Here is a 22,973-nt window from a genome sequence, read left to right on the forward strand (position 1 = left end):
TAGAGTTAATTTTTTTTTTTTTTTGGTTGAGTTAAAACTCTTTCTCTCTGTATAGGTTGTGTTTATAACTTGAAAGTATTCAAGTGAATAACTTCAATAATAGAAGTCTTTTAATTTTTTTCTTTATTTTTAATTATTGTTTTATCATTCATAAAAGTTTAACAAAACCAGCCCGGTCCAGCCGGGTGTACTCACCGTCCGACTTACGTTTCAATGAGCACTGCGCATCGTAGTAAATCAGTAAATTTAGATCGAAGGCGTGAGACTTCGACACAAAAAGAGAGCTGGATCCCCGGACTGTTAACGGTTCACTGCTGACAGCAATGCAAGGAGGATCAACTGGCGTCGGCTATGGTCTCAAGTACCAGGTTCCCCAAATTCAAGAACATTGATTGTTGCACTGCAAATCAATTGCATTCTGATCCCCCTAACCTCACAATTCTTCTCGTTTCTGTTCATTTGCAGGCTCGATGCATTGCAGATGTCAAGGCAGATACAGACAACACCAGCTTCATCGCTGGTACCCTTAGTCTCAAGGAAGAAAACGAGGTTATCTTCCAAGATCCCATGGAACCTATTTGTCTTCAGCAGTTTTAGCTTGGTCCCCATGAACTCAGTACTCTTTGTCTTGGTTTTTGGGATAAAATTTCAGGTCCATTTGATACGGCTTTCTTCGTCTGGGACGGAACTCATCTGCGAGGGTTTGTTTTCCCATCCTAATGAGATCTGGGATCTCTCTTCCTGCCCCTTCGATCAACGGATATTCTCCACTGTTTTCTCTTCTGGTGAGTCATGGATTTAGTTTTGTCTGTTGCAGCTGTGGTAGCCACCTGTGCTTAACTAGCCATTAATGGGAGCGAATGGCCCAACCTGTGAATACAGAATTAAGTACATGATATACTCTAGTCTAGGAATAGATCCCCTAACCGGTCAGAATTTGCCATAATCAAATAAGAGCAATATAACATCACTTACCCAAATATAAGTTGGTAAAATCTCCAACGACTGTTGATATTAAATCACTGTTAACGCATCATGAGGCACCTTAAATGAGTTAGATCTTTTCAATGCAAGCGATGCTGTAGGCATCAGTTTCGGTCCCAGAATCCTCCTCCTGTGTTTCTGGCAAATTGTTGTGTCAATTCAGGTTGATCAGTGTCAGATGTTAGTTTGACAAGTTATCAATACAATCTGATGTTCCTATATTACTTATTATGATTCTAGTGGCACTTCAAAGCAAAACCCGAGTAAGACCATTACATCCATTTTGGCAGATCTGCTATTTTAGAAATCTCTATAACTGGTATGGAAGTGTAATCTTAACTATTTCACTATTTACATATCTTAACTCGCCGTTATCCCATTTAAGAAGAGGAGCAACATATCATTATTTATATGTCTGGAATAGGTGTATGTTAGTCCTTAATGTGGGTGTCCAATGGATTGAAATTTTTATTTGGGTTTCCAAATGCTTTGAGTGTGCATGATTTTGGGAGAAATCATGGACCTTAAGGTTGATTCAATCATGAATTCTTCTCTTAAAAGATCCAAATGCTTCAACTGTCTGATCTGGTTCATTTAATAAGAATACTTAAGAAGAATACTGGTGGTGTTTTATATGAACACGCAAGAAAAGGTTAAATGATCAACGTTGTGCATGTGTAACAGTAACAAGGCTAACATTTTATAAGTGTTGTAATATACATAGACTTTTCCAATCAAGGACACTACCATGGTGGTCTGATGGCACTCCTTGATGTCATAGGTGAATTATTTGGAGCAGCTGTTTGGAGAATACCTGAGCTATATGGCCAATCAAATTCTCCACAACTGGAACAACTATTTTCCTTGGATGGACATGCTGGGAAGATCAAAAGGTGAGTTACTTGTATTTGGATTCACACTTCTGTTCTTTGCTTTTGTGGCAACATAGACCAGTTATGATAAACTGTTCGCACTAGAAAATGAGTTAGATCTCTTCTGCGTGCCTCTGCAGTTATTTAACAAAATTGTGTTCATGCATAGCTTTGTATTTTAGTCTTCTATTCTAAGTTCATTTTTTTTCCATAACCCCATCTAGAAATGTAGATGAGTGGGTTTCAACTTAAAATTTTGAAAGGTCTGAACATGGTGCAAGTTCATCATCATTGAATATCTTGTTTGAAGAAGTTTGGACATGTCTGCTCATAGAAGCATTCTTATAGTGGTTATAAATACATATGCTCGAGAATTTTTCTCCAAATTAAATGAACTTTTTTGAAGCAATAGGGGGAAAGTATTCTGTTGATGACCATCTTATGGATTTGTTTACGGGGCTTGGCTGTTTGTTGTTGGTAATTAAGTGGGTTCAAATTTCTTGAAATTTTTTTATATCCCCAAGTCAAGCAGCACTTCTTTTCTTTGATTATTTATCTTGCTCTTTTCCTAATCATTCTATCATTGACAGCATTCTTTGGTGGCCATCTGGAAGGCATGATAAGTTGATTAGCATTGATGAAGGAAATATTTTCTTATGGAGTCTGGATTATTCGAAAAAGACCGCACAGGTGTGGTCAACAAGGAACTCCTTGGAGTGGTCCAATGTCAATTATCTATGATATGTATCACACAAAATGCGTTGGTGAATTTAAGGTTTTCGTTTTCTCTCTGTTCTGTGGGAGTATAATAGCCCTTTCAATTGAAAATTTAATATCCTGATGCTGCTAGCTGCTCTTTGCCTAATTTATTTCAATCTCATGTCATTTGTGGTCATATTTTCTTTCTAGATTTTGAATGATTATTTGATCTTTTCTTATTTTGAGCATAAGGTCCTGACAGAGGTTGTGGATGTATATTCTTATGTCTCACCTTTTCCTGCTGTTGTAGTAATTTAAATTTACCACTGTCAGTCATCCAAAAGAAAATTTACTGCTGTCTGTGCTGAAGTCTGAAGAAAGCTGGATCCTTGAAAATTCTTGTGTGAATGGATTACAGGGAATGGATGTGTGAGTCTGTGACTACAATCAAAACTAAGAGTTATGGTATTAAGGAATTAAGTTCTGGAAAGAAACTTTGAAATAAATGACTGTATCTATTATTCAATGGTTAGGCTTTTAGATGGGTTAGGTTGCTTGATGTATTAGTAAGGTAAGCATTTTCAGATGTCACACACACATATATAAGTGAAATTGATTTATTCAACAAGATTTACTCCAACAGAAGGTTGCTTAAATAACTTTCTTGCCTGTTTTGTGAAGGGTTGGGTTGGAATGGACCATCATTTTATTTTTCTTTTCGGGTGGTTTTGTGGTTTGTAGGATGGGGAACGTTGGATTGATAATAATATGGTGATATTTCTTTAGCCAAATAACATGTGAACATGAAATCATATGGTTTGAGTGATTCAATTACAAATAGCACAACATAGCCTTATCCCAATTTAACGTGATGTAAAACAGAGAGGGTAAGAAAGCCAAAAAATTGATCATGGAGGAGGTTAGGGTAGGTATACTGAAGATGGGATTATAATAGATGTAGATGAAGACAACTAGGTAGAAGCTAGAGTCCCATTGAGGTCACTTGTTCTCACCATAGAAATTGCACCTAAGCATACTTGATTTCCACACGATATGTTATATCTTTTTCTTTCAGAATTGTGGGTTCTGAGACAATGCCACATGATTCCACCACAGCTTCGGAGGAGGCTTAATAACCTCTTGGATTACATCAAATTGAATTTAAAAAACTACTGAATTTGAAGACTATTTAGAATATACCTCCTAGGAACTTCAGAATCTTATTAACTCTGCCTAGGAAAGTAAAACCCACCACATTAATTAACCTAGGAATGAAAATAAGCTACTAAAAGCCTAATCCAATATTCCTTCCTTGTTCCCACAGTTTAGGCCCATCAAACTAGCCCATTACAAAGAAAACACATAGATTCGAAGGCCCAATTTATGGATAGATTTGGTGACAGTCTCAGAGAATAACAGAACTAGTGTTAGGTGTTTGTCTTTTGTTCTTGAAGGACAAACTTGTGAGAAAAATGGTCCGAAGAACGGCTCCGCAGACTTGGTCTTTTAGGGAAACAAAAACTTGATAAAATGGTCTAGACATTGAAGGTCTCCCAAGACCACCCCCACTACCTGTTCACAAACCCCATTGACCTTGCCATCCTTTGTGCCCTTGCTCAAAAACTAGATTTTCAGGTTGTGTGTCCAATTGGAAAGTATTTCTAGAACAGGTTTATTGGACACCCATTTCCAAACAAAAAAGGTCTGCCGTCGCAGAATCTAGTGAAAGCGGTTTTACACAAAAAATGGTCTCCTAGAACAGAAATATTACCGAAAGCATACTACATAACGTCAATGAAGTTTATTTCTAACGCAGATGTGACTTATCTTCCTCACAGCGGGTCTGCCTCATGGACCCTTGCTCTCCAATCAGCTCTAAGTGTGGCCTAAATTAAGCATCTCCTATGGTTAATTGATGTCTGCCCCTGGATCTTGTAGTTTCCTCAGTTTAAATCAGATAGTCCAAACTGGAGCATCCCAGGATACCTCACCACTTCACCTGTTAATTATGTCTGCTCCTGGCTGTTTGAGGTTCCAATTAAATCAGATAGTCCAAACTGGAGCATCCCAGGATACTCACCACTTCACCTGTTAATTTATGTCTGCTCCTGGCTCTTTGAGGTCCCAACCTAAATTAAACTCTTTTCCCCTGGGACATCCCTTGGTTTAACTTATTTCTCTAGTGCAATATGGAGGTTGGTCACCATTTGAGCACAGTGGCTTTCCTTCACATCACTGGTGAATTGATTCCCTTGCACATGCCAGTTTTTCTTCTACTGTTGGGGGGAGATTGTATAAGCATTTGCTTTTACCATGTTCTTTTTGTTTGGTGAGAAATTTTGTTTTAATCTTTGGATCCTTTTCCAGCCCCTTGGAAGGGGAGAAAAAGAAGAGAGAAGGGAAAAAGTTATTATTATACACACTTGTGCATAATTTTCTTAAATCTTCAATGGTTCACCACTTGAGGGGTTGCTAAGAAATTTTTTAAAATGGATTTACTTTGGGCATCACTGCTTTCCACACCGAAACCACCTCTAATCTGATAGATATATTGGACAGCATTATTGATGAAGGTGCTGTAAAGTTTCATTGCTTGACCTGCCTAATAATACACTTGCAAGCCTTGAAGTTTACATTATTACTAACTAGGCCTGTGTATGCATGTAATTTTAAAGTTCTTGAACCTTGCCAACTTTTGTGGTGCCACTGGTGATGCAGCTTAATGTAAAAGAATTTCTTCCTACTATTTTGATGTCTTCTTTGGATTTCATCTGTGATGGGCTGAATTATAAACCCCAAAACTGGGCGGCCTAAAGTCGTCTATGAAAATAAATATTGTCATGTCCATTGGGTACTGTAATTGGCTTTAGTTTAGTCCTTAAAGAGTCCACTTGTGATTAGTTGTCAGGGGCTCAAGTTATCTACAAGTTATATAGAAGATGCAGGCTTTAACAATTATAATTAATTATTTAGAGTCATTGTGTCTTTTGTTAAATTGATGAGCCATACTATGAAATTATGGGAGAGAGTAATTGAAACTCGTTTGAGACACTTAACTACAATTACGGAGAACTAGTTTGAGTTTATGCTGGGAAGATCTACAACAGAGGCTATTTACCTAATTAGGGGACTTATGGAAATGTATAGAGAATGGAGGAAAGACCTTCATATGGTATTTATTGACCTAGAAAAAGCTTATGATAGAGTTCCTAGAGCGTTAATTTGGCAAGTACTAGAGAAAAGAAGTGTTGCAAGTAAATATGTAGACATAGTTAAGGATATATATGATGGTTCAGTGACAACTGTAAGAACAGTGGAGGGGGGGGGGACAAAGTAATGAATTCCCAATTACATGTGGGCTACATCAAGGATCAACTTTAAGCCCATATCTTTTTGCACTTGTAATGGATGAATTAGCCAAAGACATTCAAGATGATGTCCCCTGGTGTATGCTTTTTGTTGATGATATTGTGTTGATTGATGAGACTCAAGTGGGGATTAATACCAAATTCGTATCAAGGAGAACAACTTTGGAACAAAAGGCTTTAAATTAAATAGAATGAAGACAAAATATCTAGTTTGTAACTTTAGTCATGATCGGGTAGACAATGAGGTGGTGATACTTGACGATAAGGAGATTCCTTAGAGTTATTGTTTTAGGTACTTAGGTTCAATCATAAATAAAAGAGGTGATATAGAGGATGATGTTTCCCAAATAATTAAAATAGGGTGGATGAAGTGGAGAGGTGCGTCCGGGGTCTTGTGTGATCGACGTACTCTAGTAAAGTTTAAAGGAAAATTTTGTAAGACCTTTGTTCGACCAGCTGTGATGTATAGTGCAGAGTGTTGGGCTGTTACAAAGAATCATATAGATAAACTCAATGTAGCAGAAATGATGATGATGCTAAGATGGATGAGTGGCAAAACTAAAAAGGATAAAATAAGGAATGGTTAGATTAGAGTTGGTTTGGGAGTTGCTTCCATAAGTGATAAGCTTTGAGCAAGTTGTTTGAGGAGGCACGACCACATTCAACGGAGACCTATAAATGACCCTGTACGGAGAAGTGATATAATCCAGATTAAAGGGACTAGAAGAGCTAGGGGTAGACCTAAGATAACCTTAAGAGAAGCGGTTAGAAAGGATCTGCATAGCTTAGGCCTTGTATCTAGCATGACTTCAAACAAAACTGATTGGAAGGCAAGAATCCATGTAGCCGACCCCATTTAGTTGGTACAAGGCTTATTGTTGTTGTTGTGTCTTATGTTAGTCTAGTCACCTAAAGGCTTATACTTGTGAAACTTGCTTTTGTTTCCGTAGAAATGCCGAATGCGTAAAGAAAACCCTTGTTGTAACCAAAATCTGTGAAATAAACTGTAGCTATATTCCGCTGCACTTTGTCAAACTAACCGTTTGGCTTTGACCATACGATGGGCTAAAGCAGTCATTGTTCAATTACCACTCAAATGTGTTTGGAAAAGGTTTATTTGAATCAGCATCTTGTCTTTATGGGCATAACAGTAAATGTCCATACATCAGATCCTGCTACTGAAATAGCGCAAAGTTGGTGCTGTGCTATAGAACAGTCTGGCCTAGTCTCCAAAAAATCCTTCTATTGAAATGCCACCAAGTTGTTCATATTGTTGCTCTATATTTTGACAAAGTGAAGCAGCTAAGGGAACAGGACATGCACTGCACAACGAGAGAAGTGACAGGTTTTTTTTAAAAAACAAACATTTCCCTTAACCTGCAATCCAGCTCGAATGATGGCACAATCAGCTTTAGATATGGAAAACACGAATTTGTAAATGATCAATAAAGCTTTGACATGATTTTCTTAGAAAAATGAGTCTTGGTTGGCGATTTGGAAGAGAAGATAATGAGCCACAAATGGAGGAAGAGGGAGATTTGGAGGCTGAAGAAGAGTTGGGAGAATGTGCTTGGAGCTTGGTAGGAGAGGCCATAGTCAGTTTAAAGGCTTTTATTAGAGGGTTTGCCATAGTGAGTATCTGTCCAGGGATGTTTCGGGGTAACTCCGGGGATGGCCTAATATCCATTACTAATTCTGGAACCTGACTAGCGAAGCTTAAGCACAAGAGTCCAGTCCACTGCTCAAGACCATTAGTTGTATTCTGCCTTGAAGGCATTTCTGATCAATTTTATTGGCCAGAGGATGTATCTTGATACATTTGTTAGTGCTGCTGATTTCTGAAATTCATTGTTGTGTTCTACAACAAGGAGAATACTGTACAAAATAACAAATCTAGGTCCAGGTAGGTGGCATTGACCTTCCCATTTTCAGTTATCTGGAGCCTTCAGATATTTTCACTTTCATGACTCTTTCAAAATTATTTACCTTTGTCCTTTCATAGCCAAGTAGACTGTCAGTTCACAGCATTCATTTTTGGGGGATTTCCACCAATTCAGGAAACCTGAAAATTGTCTTCTCTTTCCTGCTGCCATTTCTTGGACTCTGACTTCTTCATGTTTGGTGTTTCCCCCTAATAATCATTGAGCCTAGACAAGTAGCATCAGTGACATTGCAAGAACTGTTCATTCTTCCCCAACTGATCTAGAAATTCTATATGCTTTGTCATTTAACTGTGGTAGCCTAGGTAATCAGTCCTCCTGCTGTTTCCAGCTCATGCCCTATTTTGCTTCTTCAACTCTACAAACCTCTGCAACTCATTCACCAACATTCTGTAGTTAGGCACCAAAATCTCTCCTTGGCACTTTCTTCACCAATGAATATGATGCTTGTTCTCACAAACTTGAAGAGAAACAAGGATAGAGGAAGAGGACCAAGTGGGAAATTAGATTGCTTCTTGCGACTCATGTTTTAGAGTATTTCATAAAGCTGTCTCTTTGTGGGACAAGTGAATCCATAATGCGGGAAAATTTTTGTATAAATGCCCTCTTGTCCACGTTTTCAAAATTTTAAATATTATAGAAGGGTAAAAAGAATTGGTGCAACTAGTTTAGACTTTGGAATTGCGAGTGAGAGAATGATATGGATTCTTGAGAATGGCAGAGGCCTTTCTTATTTATAATGTGGATTTGGGATAACTACTGATTACAACTAATGAATGTTAGGTGAAGACTAAATCGTAACCCTTCTTATCCTAGCATTTAACCAATCTAGGGAATTCCAAGTCATCTCCTTTATCCTTAACACTCGCCTTCAAGGTGGTTTTCTCGATGTCTCTCATTACCAACTTGCGTACAATACGATGAAACACCTTACAATTTTAACTCTTGGTAGAAACATCAACTAATTGAATTCCTGAAGTTACTAATGGAATGCAGATAAAGCCTTGTTTAAGCTTCTCTTTGATGAATTGTCTATAAAATAATCAATCTCAATATGCTTAGTTGGTTAGTCCTGTCATGCTATGCTGGATTATCAGCTATATTGATTGCTTCAATCACAATAGAGCCTCATTGGTTTCTCATACGTTACCCCTAGATCACCAAGTAACACCTTAGGCCATATAAGTTCAGTTACACCTTGAGCCATTGTTTGGTACTCTACTTTCTGCACTGGATCTGGAGACACTGGTTACTTCTTGCATATCCAGGTGATCAGATTTTTCCAGTATACAATATCCAGAAGTTGATTGTTGAGCATCTAGACCAGCCTAGTCTGCATTAGCAAAGGCTTCCAACTTCAATTTATCATGATTGGATGATAGAATTTCCTTTCTAGCAAGATTTTAAATATTGTGGGATTTGGTTTACCGCCTCGATGTGTGTACTGGAACATGTGGAAACCTGCTAACCTCCCCCACAACATATATTATATCTTTGTATGGGAAGAATATATCAATCTACCAATAAGCCTCTGATATCTCACTATCCACTGGATCAACACCTTCACTGCTGAGTTGATTGTTAACCTCACTAAGGGGATCAACAATTTGCACCCATCAATACTAGTCTACCTGAGAATATCTAGGACACAATTCCTCTGTGAGATAAAGATGCCGCCGATCGTTCTTTGCTACCTATTTTCTTAAGAAGTATTTTAGAGGTCTTAGATACTTGAACTCATTGACTAATTCAACTTCGAGATTTAAATGTCATCATTGGAAGGTACTAATGTATCATCAACATATACAATAAGAATGGTAACTATACTGTACTATAACAAAGAATGTATGATTGACATGGCTTGTCTGGAGATTCCAATATCATCATTGGAAAGTACTAATGTATCATCAATGTATACAATAAGAACACTAGCTATACAGCCTATACTCTACTCTAGAGTATGATTAACATGACTTGTTTGCATCCGAACTTCTCCATTGCTGTTTGAAAAGGTCAAGCCTTTGGGAACTGCTTTGAGGCCATAGAGTGACTTCAATTTGTACACTTCACCTTTTGTAAATGGAAATGTGAAGCCTAGATGAATATAATGTGAGCCTCTTCCTCATTTGCATGGACAAGGGGTTTTCTAACATCCTGTTGTTGAAGGTTCCATTAAGGAATCACACCTGATAGAAGCATAATTTTGACAGTGCCTAGGTGAGAACCAAGGTGATGGGGAGGACAAAAATCCAGGGAGACACCATTTAGGTGAGTAAGGTGTTCAGGGTGAACAAAATGCCTGGATGCCAAGGAATCGCCTAGACAATAATGGATATGAGAGATTGAACTGATTTATCTTGGCAATAGGAGCAAATGTATCCTGATGGCTGATACCATAGGTCTAGGTGAAGGCCTTTGCTATCATCTAAGCTTTGCGATTTCAAGTTGTTTGTCACTCTCATTTTCCATGGTGATCCTGTGTTTTTTCCAGTCTAGGAAGGTTGAACCATGATATTATATATATACAAGGAGAATTGAATTCGAGGCTTCTTGTATATAGTTTTCAGCAGCTCACTTTAGTTAGTGAATCAACTTTTTATTACTTGAGTTTGGTTTAAGGTGTGCTTGCTTTGTACCCATGTAGTTATGGTGTCCTGCCATGAGGATATTAACTGCCGGCTTATGTTATTTTTCTGTCACTGATTCTTTTTTTGTGAAAATCTCCACTTATTAAAAGCATTTTCTTTAAAATACAGGTACAATCTCAGGAATCTGTTGGTATGCTACATAGCTTATCAGGTGGAGCATGGGACCCACACAACCAGAATGCTGTTGCTGCTATTTGTGACTCATCAATACAATTTTGGGATATACGAACAATGAAGTATGGTTTCCTTTAATATTGCATCCTTCTGTCATTTCATAAAGAAGTGTTTGCTTGTTTGACCACTTCACCAGTAAATAAATTTTAAGGAATCATCCTTTAATCTCCACTACCTTATATTATGGCAAATAGGCTCCCCTATCTTGCGATTCCATGTTGATAGGTGAAAAATCCAGTACCACCAACCTATGTTGATTGGTTAGGCTCTTCCCAGGTATAACCTTACAATCCTTGACAACCTGTTGGACCTTCTTGTCGGAAGAGATCTATTTGGCTGATATGCTATGATAGTTTTGTAGGTAACTAAGAGCTCTTTTCTGAAAAGGTGTTCATAGTGGGTAATTCATAGAGTACTGCAAAGCCAAAAATTGAAATTCCCTCCTCAACCCTCTCCCCACCCCAAGAAAAGAAAAAAGAAATCTTTATCTACTATGAATGCCTTGATGTACTCCACGATCTCTTCCAATATGTCCATTAAGTCACTACATAATAATATTTTCTCCTTGACTAATACATGCATTAATCCCCATGTGTTCCCAATTGTGACTCGCTACATTCATCCAATTGCATCTCTGGTCCTTAGTTGCTAATAATTTATGACAAGCTTGCCAAATGAAATCATATTTCGTTGCTAATAATTTACAACCTAGTTCACAAGGACAAGCTTGCCAAATGAAATCACATTTCCGATATTTTAATATCCACCATATCATTCTTTAGATCCTTTTGGGTAATATTGCCACTCTATCTCTATTACGTTGAACTCTCATATATCAAAGTTTTAACTTCGCCCAACACCTTAGCTTTTTCACCCTTCTGTCTAATTCTTTGAATTTGAGGCAATATCAATCCTCCTTCTCCTCATAGCATCTATCACCTCTAGACTTTTAACCATTAGGGATCCAATGTTCCAAGATGCTAATCTAATCCAATGCTTCTAAATTTTTACTATCATTTTAGTAAAATATGTCCTTTAGCCTTATTGAGGGCTAGTTCTTCCAAGATCTTATCAAAACCAGCCTTAGCTTGAATTTCAAATTAGGGTTTGATGTTTGTAGGGTTTGGCTGGTTGGAATGGCTGAAACTTGGAGGGAAACTAGATGATGATATAGGGATATGATCCTCCAAGTTTGGTTGGTTTTGGTTGGCTAAATTGGAGCATTTGAATGACTTGAGTGAAGGCTGAATCTAAAGCTGTAGAGGAATCCTTGCTTTGCTTCACAAGAGACCCTAATCTCATGCACTTGGAGGATCCTTACTGATACTGAGAACATGATACTCAATGGAACAGCAAAGCAAACACAAGCCTGGTCTTAAAAGCTGAATTTTATTAATCAGAATTCGGTTAATTATGATTCACAGTGGGTGGCTTTTATAGCCTTACAATAAAGAAATCATATTGAAAATAGAAATCCTAAGTAGACTGTTTGCTCAAACTGAAAAGAAACTAACTTGAATTGAAATTAGCTAGATGGACTTGGGTTTTGTAATTCAACCCTTAGAAGGACTCCCCATTAACTCTAATAAGGATTAATTAAGCATCTGCCTCAATATGGACTAATTAAATAACATGCATCAACTTTAATAAGGACTAGACAAAACAGACTTAAGTTGTGAGAATTTTCATGCTTAACGCATGTACCATTTTTTAGGTCTATTAAGTTGGCTGATTACAAAGGAACCCATCCAATGAAGGCCTGGTGACCTGGTGACCTATCTGACCCAACTTATACGCCTATTCCTAGGGGAAATAGCCTAATTCAGAGTTGAATCTGCAGCAGTATGTTCTTGCTTTTTCTACATAATTTTCTTTTCAATTTTGGATCAATTCTGTGAAATATTTCCCATTTGAATAAAACATATACTTGGTAAAATGACCATTGTTGCAGTTTGTCTTGTCACTTGTTTTTCCCAATAAGATATCTGGTGTGAAGTTTGAGTTAATCTTTATTTAATATTCATCTTGTTAATTATATTGCAATGATAGTAAACTAACTTATGATACTGCTCACATTTGGACACATCAATTTCATATGTCGACTTATATCTAAGTTCAGGTTAGTGTTGATGACTAAGATATATTTTCATATTCTTATCTCCAGGAAGACAAATTCAATTGAGCATGCCCATGGTCGCAGTGTCGATTATAATCCTAAAAAACAACATATAATTGTAAGTTTCTTCCAGTTATGGGTTTTGAAGCCTAAATCTACAAGTAACAGAACTCCTGGGTGCAGTTGCTCCAGACAAGCACCCTGGGGATGCTTTTATCTGCCAAATGATAGCTTAGTTGAACTTTATATATAGTGAATTACTGTCCTGATCATTTGGTGATTGATTTGGTAAGTTTTGGCTCAAAAGCATTATACAGATTGTCAGTAACCGGTCCCTTGATCAGAAACAGTCCAACACGTGAAGGGCCTTATAGTTCTTGGCTTTCAAGTTAGACAGAAAATCTACAAGTCTTCTAGCCAATGTTTAGAATTGCTACATCGTCCTCCACTGATTTGATGGCCTTGAATAGAAAGGAAAACATCAATACTAGTGGAATATCGGTTGGATAACCTGTACAGTTTACATTTAAAATAATGATAAAATAATTTGAATGTATTTTAATGAATAGTCTAGTCTAATATGCTTCTCAGTTTAAACCAATAGTTTGTATTATGTGGCAGCAGAATTAAGCTTGAAATGTTCAATGAAATGCCTAAGAGAGTCAAGAATGTTTCATTACCTAATCAAATTACTTCTTCTTTTTTTTTTTTTTTGGGGGGGGGGGTGTTTTAGGCTTGCTACATGGATTTTGATCTCTAATCATCTTTATTCAAAGTCCACAAGATATGCATGTCTTTCCTCACTACTTCTCTTAGGGATACTTTAGGGCTGACCTTGGCTCTTTTGGTTCCTTGAATTTGATTATTCAAATCGCTTCTCCATACTGGAGCATCCAGAGGCTTCTACTGAACACGACTCTTTCATAGCATTTATTGGAGCTACTCCTAGCTCAGCTCTAATATGATCATTTCTTACAGTATCCTTCCTAGTTTTTCTATATGTCCATCTCAACATCCACATTCCCTTCTTTGAAGAATTTCAGACAAATACCTAAAATCGTAAAAAAGTTTAGCCAAATTTCACTTAGATACAAAGTAGCTATGGTTTCAAACTTTAAACTGGCTGAGTTAGAGAGCTTCAAGAGGATAAAACTGGGTTGGGTTGAAATTGGCATTCAAGGCTGCTAATAGAGCTGGATTCATCTTTAAGCTCGGACTAGGGTTGGGATAGTAGTCTAGTATAGTTGTAGACCTTTCATTGTTTCTTTTGCTCTTTCAATGTATGTAGAAAACTCTTACCTCAGTTGCCCCACTGCCCGCTTATAAATTCATATATACCATTTAATCTTTTGGCCGAACTTTCTCTGCCAGAGGTGGAACTATATGAATCGGGAATCGGCTTTCCTGGTCATGCTTCTAAGAATACTTTATCAGTGATATGACTTTGCCATGATGTACTAGACTTAATGTTGTATGCGGCGTACAGAAAACTAATCCAAAAACATAAAATAAAAAATCCAGTTAGATTATTGATTCAACAGTGTATGTCTGTCTGTCCATTACACTAGAATGTTTGATGGAAAAGACTTTCTGCTTTCTGTTACTCTATAACAAGGTTCATGTGGTAGTTGTGAATGTTTCCATTGAATTGCATCCAGATACTCAATACAAAAACTGCAGCAGTTGAAAATTCCATCAGGAAAATCTCCTTGGTGGAAATGGGAAAAGCTCCAAAAAGTGAAAAGACTCCTGTGGTCCTGGGATCTGGGAATAACTGGTTCAAATTCTACCATATTTCTGTTGAATTAAGACTGGTTCTTCATAGTGTCAGCAAAGGTGCTTGCATTTCAAAGATCCCATTTACCTTAATTCAATTGGAACAAGGATTATCAGAATATTAAGTTGCTGATAGTTTGGCTGGAATAATTCTTCTGCTATGAGAATTAATTCTTTATAGAAAATGTAGCCCTTGACCTCAGGTCCTTTACGTGATTATGCTTCAAGGTGCAGATGTCACCTTCTAATTAGGTCTTTCTGTTGCTTTATAAACTTTTTCCTTGTTGACAGAAAAGGATTTGAATATTAGATCCAGCATTTGTCTCAGTTAAATCATTCTATGTTCAATAAAAAAGGCCTGGGTTCACAGTAGGATATTAACGCAGTGTGTTCTAGATTCATCATTGTAGCATCCTAACGCAATTTTCATTCAGAAGTGGTCTTTGCCAAGCGATTGAATAGCTGTTTGTCTGTGCTAGTCATTCACCGGCGTGCTACTCTAAGAGTAGGAGAGGATTAGATATTGATCCACTTGTTATTGAAGAACAGATTATGAGGCTAGAACACCGGGGGAGCTTTTGAGTATCAGCCTTAACTCGTTTGCCCTTCTCTCCTTCATGTCAAATTACAGAGATTTCAACAATAACGATGCTGGACTCATCATTGATCAGGGCACTTCTTAGAGAAAGATACGGATATGATTCTAATGCATTTTTATGTTACATTAATTTCATATGGACATTGATGTGTAAGTTTAGACTGGCCACCAAGAGCAGTTGGCAGGCCAATTGCTTGAGATTGGCCTTTGGTAGTTGTATTATAAATTGGACCTTTCATAATTTCATTGTAGTGGGCCTAATTTATAAGTGCATAAAGTGGGATAAAATTGGTGCACGGGATAAGAGTTTGAGTTAGATTAGAATTTAATAGCTCTTAATGGATGGAATTCTGTTTTGAGTTTATTTACTTTACTAGTGTATGGGTGTGGTTAGGAGTCGTTTATGAGGAAGCGTATGCTTAGATATACATACACTCCCATCTAATGGAGTTGATTTGATCAAAGAAGTAGTGTTTTTTTTTTTACTTCAAAAGGGTTTTGGGTTGTATTGAGCAGATAGCGGATTAGTGATCTCAAATCTTTTCCTTTCCATTCCATTGCTTAGATTTCTTCTCTTGACAATCCAGGTGTTTTTTTCTGTTTTATTCTTTTGGTTGAATAGAAAATATATCATGGAAAAAGAGTTGAGAACAAAATATAGAATCCAAAAAAGGTAAGACTAGGGAGATCTCCATCAAGACAAAAACAAGGATGATGCATCAATTCCAAGGGAGAGAAAAACAACCAAGGATTATACTTGTCTCAGATCTGAATAACTTTGTTTATTGGGCTTGCTTGCATCTGAGTTCCATAATCTGGATTTTTAGATTACATTAGACTCTTTGGCAGTTTCAAAATCTACTTTTGTAAAAAAGGTAAGAAAAAGATGAAAAAGGAAAAATCAAGAATAAGTTTGTCTTGGAAATGACAAACCATCCTATGACTGGGAAGTGGGACCCTTATTCAGAAATTGTTTGCACATCCTAGTGGTAAGATATGAATAGGTTATTTCAGGCTGATATCCTCATATGGCCCCTTCGGCCATGTGCAAGTTGGAGTCAGCTATCTTAAATCATTCTTCTAGTAGTTCTTGTACTTGGCAGTAGATGTGGGCTTATAGTCTTAATCAAGAATCATGGTACTCCAGAAGATTTAGATTCCTAATCTCTTTGCAACCTACCTAGTTGGAGTTCTACTTTTCTGATTGTTCATATTGATTACATTTTTTACTTGAACATAAAACTCGTGCAAACCATTTTCGCCCTTTATATTGTATGGGGTGCAGTTTGGTTAGTGCATTTAAACATTGTGCGCCCGATAAGTGATTGCTGTGGAGGAACAAATAAGTTTCTTGGTCAGTCTGTCCAGTTGTAATTAAATACTATGTTGGAGAGGGAAGTATTCTAAAGGATGCATTCTCTAGAAGGGGGCTGTCTTTTCCTCTTTAGCAGTATACATTATCGGTTTCTTGGAGGGATTATGTCACAGTTCGATATAAATTTAGAATCTAAGTTTTTGGATAATGATCAGTATTAAAAAATGAATAGTAAACAAAAATACAACATCAGGTGCACTTTAGAATTTACTGGAATACTTCAGTAGTGGAACAAAAATATGAGAATCTGGAAGCAACCAAACTGTCAGGTTCAAAGCTGTAGAAGAATAGTACTTGGACTAGGACTATTCTAACCAAGAATCTGTAACTGAAATTGGCTGTTCTTTGAACAGCATGAATAAATAATTAGGTAACAACAGCAGTAGCAAAAGTTAGGATAAAAACATAACAATGCGGGTTTGAGTTGAAAACAATGATTAAAATCAGTACCTGAAACCTAGTTTCAGGTATCGAGTACTTGGGAGTCCAAGTGGTTGAGGAACTCGAATGATCTGATGTAAAGAACAGTTTTTTGAACCATAAAAGTATGACCAAAACAGAATACAGTTACCCAGTTTGAAATTGGGTCTCCAGTTAAGACCTAATACCATGTTGAATTCAGAATCTTGAAGCAGAAGTATCATCAAAACAGAATCTGGTTGCAATGTTTGAAATCAGATTGGATGAAGAATTTGATGCCTTCAGTAGGAAACAGAAAATCTAACAACTGTAAGCCGAATAAAACATGTACGCAAACAATATAGTACTGACCTAATAGTTATTAATCTAGTAACTGGGAAAGATGGAAGATATGAACCAAGCATCTCACGTGGAAATAGACTAAAATCCCATCCCATGCCATTATGCTGAATCTCACAGAACTTATGGAAGTACTGAACTACTGATCTAATTGATGATAGATAGGTTGAAGATTGAAGAAGTATAGAGAATATGAAACAAGCATCTCACCCGGAAATAGACTAAAATCTCAGCCTTGACTTTATCATCTCACCAAGGGCTGCACTGCATCCCATGCCATTACTCTGAATCTCACAGAACATATAGTAGCAAACTGAAATGCGAAAGAATAAGGTAAAACAAACATAGGTAACTCTTTCCAAAGTAAGAAAGTGTCCTACATGACTAAAACCATATACAATGTAGGAACAGTTTTAGTGAATCAAGACTCTGCTCAAATACCTGAAAAAGAGGTTGAGAATTACTGAAAGATTCCAGTTTTTATGAGGGAAATAAGTAGGAAAACAGAATGATCAAGCTCCTTGGAAGAAAAATTATTAGAAAACAAAGTATAAACTATTAGTTTGTTCTGGGTTTGGCCCTGCATTGTTACTTGTTGAAGTATGCATCAATAGACCTGAATATTGAACTTGAGCAATATTAATGAGACAGCAGGGACTGCTTGTTAACAAGAACTTCTTCCTTTTTCTTCGGCTGCTTTTAGGCGTATTGAAAGGTTTTAAGCCAACTAAGCTTCTCTTCCGCCTTAGCTTTGAGGGGTTGGGTGGGGGGAGGAGGTGTTGCCCTATTTTTGGATGCTTTATATTCATGGAAATTGCATCCATGGTGTACCCAACTGGATTGAAATAATTGATTCTCTTTTCTGTTTGTGGTGCTTGATTTGGTATTAATATTATCTCTTTTCTGTTGTCCCCAAAAAATAAAAAATTGGATCAATAGTGAATCCAACTGGATTGAAATAATTGATTCTCATTTCCACCATCTATCTGAGATAAATACAAAAAATAAATTTCTGATCTCACAGTAGTAGTGAATTAGCCCCCCCCCCCCCCTCTATTTTTTCTTCTTCACATTGAGTTACAAAATGCCACCAACTTACACAGGTTACTGCAGAGGATGAGTATGGGATACGCATATGGGATCATAGAATGCCAAAGGTTCCTATCAATGAACTTCCAGGGCATGCACACTGGTACATCTCATTCTTTTCTTTTCTTTTTTCCCTTTTTGTCAGTTTAATTTCCTTCTCTGTCTTTAACTTGATGTTTCACTGCTGTTTCACCAAGCTTATGCATCACCACTGCACTTGTATATTGATGCCATATCAGTCTTCGATTGCATGATTTGTTTTAGTTGCGCATGTTTAGATTTGTCTTTTGTATACACTTGCATTTTTTCTTTCATCTGATTTCTGATTGGTCATGTTGGCAGGACCTGGGCTGTACGATTCAACCCTGAATATGATGAACTGATTTTGGTCTCTCTCTCTCTCTCGCTCTCTCTCTCTCTCCCCCCCGCCTTCCACCCTCACCCACCCACCCACACGCACCCCACACTGACACAGTGGCCATCCTTGTTTCTCAATTTGGTTAACGAACTGGTTAATTGACTCTCTGGATTAGATTATTGTTTGGTTCTTTTCTACAAGCTGCATAGCTGGCATGCATTTGGATATTTCCTCTCTGAACACCCCTTTGGAAAGGATTATTTTGTGTTTGATACTGGGTGAAGTTTTCAACATATGAAACTTTCTGGGTAGACAACTATTCTTCCATGTAGAAGATTCTTGGAAACTATGTATTTTATGCATGAATCATGCTCCTAACCAGTCCCATACATACGCTTGGGCTAATGAGTAAAGACATGAAGCTATCATGCCTATTTTTCATATAGAACTTAAAGGGAGAAAAAGAGGGGGTTGTTTGCAAGAGATGCTGGTCATGAATCCTAATTTTCTTATCATGATTTTTTTCCCTGTCTCTATCTTTTAAGTGTCTATTAACTGTATGATTAAAACCATCTGATTGGGTCTCTGTTATTAATTTTGTAGACCATGATGATATACTCTGTTCAATATCCTACCCATGCATGGTGTGTGCACTTTTGAGTGGCATATATGTAGGAAGGATGTCCTCCCTTACTCTGGTGATATAGGAAAAATCTCTCTTGGTTCTTGAGCCATTATTCTTAATGACTAGGGTTGTAAAAATTTTCAGAGTGCTGGAACAGATTCTGCAGTCAATTTATGGTCAGTTTCATATGGGAGCAGTGATGGTTCAACATTGGAAAGGTCTGCCATTTGCATTCTTTCAAATGTTCAAATGTCATCTTTCCTATATAGGTTCTTATTCTCACAGTTTACAAATGTTTTTTGGTGATAGTCATTCACCTTCTCGGCATGTTGATCCATTACTCAACTCATACAGTGACTATGAAGATAGTGTTTATGGTGATGCTCATATCTTCCACAAATTCAGGCTGATCTTTGCACTAAATTAATGTGGTCTAATATATGAGTTTTATTTCAGGTCTTGCTTGGAGCTTTCGGGAACCTTGGATTTTTGCATCATTGTCATATGATGGGAGGGTAAGCCAATGCATGATATTACACCTAAACAAGAACAATCTACTTTATTTGTTGCATGACGAAGCTCTTTTTTGAGGGACAAGTGGTAATATTATTTTTTCTGGACATACACTATGATAGAACTTTTCCCATCATAATATGTGGCATTTTTCTAATGCACACTGCTTCACCTAGGTCTAGTATTAACCTATTTAGAGACCTGATGCGGCTGTTCGACCTTTTATGACAAGGCATATTGTTTGAATTGTTCTCCTGTTGCATTCTGTTTGCTAGACTAGATCTGATAAGAGTTGATAAAGGATTTTTAAATTTAAATTTTGAAAATTGAAATTTGTATTTTGAAATCTGAATTTTAAAAATCAGTTTGTATCAATCCCCATCCTGTCATAAAAATCCATTGACTCTTATCATGAGCAGACATCATGCTGCAATATGTGTATCCTTTTTCCATTATGGTGCTGGTTTTTGCATCCGGGTCTGGGGGCATCATGTCTGGATTGTGAGTCCCATGTGCTCCATTCTGTATTTTTTATTCCAGGTCTGGGGGCATCATGTCCTATAGTGGCACAATGCTAATGGTCAAAGAAACTGGAATAATTTATTTCTATAAGTTATTTTAAATTGATTATAGATAGTCAATCTTTAAGACTTTCACCATTCCAATTAAATGTGATTTGAATATTCTGAGAGTCTGATCTTGAATGTCAAATTTTTGGTGAAAAGCAGGTTGTTGTAGAATCAGTCAAGTCGTATCTCCAAAAAAATTGAAAGGTTAACAATTTGGCGTCCCACTCTGAGCACAACATTATGGTGAGTTTAAGTTGAGTCTTCATGTGTTTTACTAGTTAGGGAAACATTCTTCTGAACCCTAGTGGCACTTGTTTTGCTGCAGAACTACCTGATGTGAACTCAGTACTGCAGAAGTCGGAGCTTTATTGTTATTTTTATCCTTGATTTTACCTTTGAAACTTGCTGCCACATCACAATGATCACCTGGCCACATTTTTGTTTCTTATTACAGGAAGTGTGTTTAGATTTTGTCCAGACTGGATTTTTTTGAATATGAAGGTTTTCTTGAAGAGAGATGGTTATAGCATGCATGCCATAAAAGTAAAATATTTTTGATATAGTTTTTTTTTTTGGGGGTATAAGAATCAGATTGTTAGCTATTAAATAATTTATAGATAAACTCAGTGTAGCAGAAATGAAGATGCTAAGATGGATGAGTGGCAAAACTAGGAAGGATAAGATAAGGAATGATCATATTAGAATTGGTTTGGGAGTTGTTCCCATAAATGATAAGCTTAAGGAAAGTCCTTTGAGGTGGCACATTCATGTTCAATGGAGACCTATAGATGCCCCTATATAGAGAAGTGATATAATCCAGATTGAAGGAACTAGAAGAGCTAGGGGTAGACCTAAGATAACCTTAAAAGAAGTGGTGAGAAAGGATATGCATATCTTAGGCGTTGTATCTAGCATGACCTCAAACAAAACTAATTGGAAGGCAAGAATCCATGTAACCAACCCATTTAGTTGGGACAAGGCTTATTGAGTTATTTGTTGTAAATAATTGTTAGATTATGTCTTTGCTTCTAAGAATTTTAGAAAGTGAGGTGCATCATGTACAAAAAGGGGGGATCTCAATGATCAGGTATGAAAAGCTAAGAATTTGCTCGATCACTTCTAAAGCATTCTGACTCCACTAAATATAATTTCATTTATCACTTCTAAGCAGTTCTACTCCAGTAAAATTTTCTGGATACCCAGAGGCTGCCTTAACAAGGATTGCTCTTGTTGGCATTGGATATCCTATGTTAAAGCAGAGAGAAGACAGACTATTCTGATCTCAAAAAACAACCCCCATCTTACTCAGATTTTGATGAATCTCTCCAAGTAGCATCACAACTCATTAATAAATCCATGAGGATGGGGAGTCCATGTAGAGAGAGACCTATCATGAAGGATCAACAGAAGTTTTTCCTTTTGCAGCAGCAGAAAATTGTTCAAAAGCTTCAAGTGCCAAGTTCCAAGTTACAAAGACTTGGTTTTTACAAGTCTTAACTCTTTCGAGCATTCCATAAATTACCAAAGAATTGAAGAGGGAACAATCTTGTGCCTGATTCTTATCCTTTTTAAATGTAGGATCCCAAAGTTTGAGCTAATTCTTCAAAGAACCAAGATCATGCTTTATGATGATCTAGGTCCCTAAGTTGCCAAAAAGGGAATGTTTTTCCCTCTCTTTGCTCTTGCTTTTCTTTTTTGGTTATCTGATTACTGCATTTTTGTTCTCTTCTCTAGTTTCTCTCACTCTGCATAGATGAGTTTTCCTTGATTGTTTTGTAATGGGGCATTTAGCCAATCCCATTTAGTTGGTTTCTTTACTTTGTTAGTGGTGAAAATTATGTTTCGGGGCCACTCGCGTCTACATACGCCTGGATCATGAAAGAAACAACAAGGATGCTTTCGGGGAGGGGTTTTTCAGTAAATTAATTGGCTGAGGGTTTCTTTCTATTTCGTTATGAATAATTGTATTATCGTTTTGAGAGTGTCGTCACTACCAAAATCACATCCCCTTGTAGCTTCTTGAATTTTTAGTCACCAAATCAGCCATTGCTTCCTCAGTCCTCCATTTTGGCAATCTTCAATGCTCAAATTTTACCCAAAAAAGGGGAAAATCTTCAATGCTCAAATTAGGGAGTTGCCAGCCTAAATCAAACGGTCCTATTCAAACCCAAATTGGCCCACATTCATATTGATAACTAGGGTTTTTTTCTAGCCAATCCTCTTCAAAGTCGAGCAAAACTGAATACCCCAGGGGTAGAGTTTCTGGGCCTAATCATGATGGGAGTTCATTCTTCAATACATGGGTCAACATGTGTTCTTCTGAGGCCCTACAAACCTATTTTCAATTATGAAGCGATGGAGTGTGGATCATCTCTCTTGACGGGGAGCACTCGATGGCGTTACAACCACAAATTATGTGGAGTTCACAATTAAAAAATAATAAAACATTAAAAAAAAAAAATTCCATCACCCTAACCTTGTGGACCCCCTATAATTCTTGGTCAATAGCC

At 37.1% G+C, this 22,973-nt stretch overlaps 1 protein-coding gene across 2 annotated transcripts; it reads left to right on the top strand.

Annotated features, from left to right (window-relative positions):
• The first annotated feature begins 251 nt into the window (after positions 1-251).
• On the top strand, positions 252-22,639 carry LOC149015489 (WD repeat-containing protein DWA2-like). Of its 2 annotated transcripts, XM_089154525.1 has the most exons (14): positions 252-368; positions 466-549; positions 653-785; positions 1,766-1,877; positions 2,447-2,546; positions 10,620-10,747; positions 12,850-12,919; positions 18,413-18,501; positions 18,741-18,786; positions 19,526-19,599; positions 19,691-19,758; positions 19,838-19,896; positions 20,623-20,706; positions 20,789-22,639. In XM_089154525.1, the coding sequence occupies exons 1-13, from the start codon at positions 324-326 to the stop codon at positions 20,662-20,664; spliced, it is 1,050 nt and encodes a 349-aa protein (XP_089010651.1). In that variant the 5' UTR covers positions 252-323; the 3' UTR covers positions 20,665-20,706; positions 20,789-22,639. The 2 variants fall into 2 exon arrangements, with proteins under 2 accessions (XP_089010651.1, XP_089010652.1); XM_089154526.1 differs by lacking the exons at positions 19,526-19,599; positions 19,691-19,758; positions 19,838-19,896; positions 20,623-20,706; positions 20,789-22,639 and adding an exon at positions 19,360-19,506.
• The last annotated feature ends 334 nt before the right edge of the window (positions 22,640-22,973 follow it).

Source organism: Hakea prostrata, chromosome 5 (assembly GCF_041222555.1).
Source record: "Hakea prostrata isolate BN-2017 chromosome 5, UWA_Hpros_2, whole genome shotgun sequence".
Classification (NCBI taxonomy): Eukaryota; Viridiplantae; Streptophyta; class Magnoliopsida; order Proteales; family Proteaceae; genus Hakea; species Hakea prostrata.

Coding starts and splice junctions, on each gene's coding strand:
- LOC149015489 (XM_089154525.1), top strand. CDS start 324: ATGCAAGGAGGATCAACTGGCGTCGGCTATGGTCTCAAGTACCAG. Junction 19,759..19,837: donor CTATGAAGATAGTGTTTATG/GTGATGCTCATA, acceptor GTTTTATTTCAG/GTCTTGCTTGGAGCTTTCGG. Junction 19,897..20,622: donor CATTGTCATATGATGGGAGG/GTAAGCCAATGC, acceptor GGTGAAAAGCAG/GTTGTTGTAGAATCAGTCAA.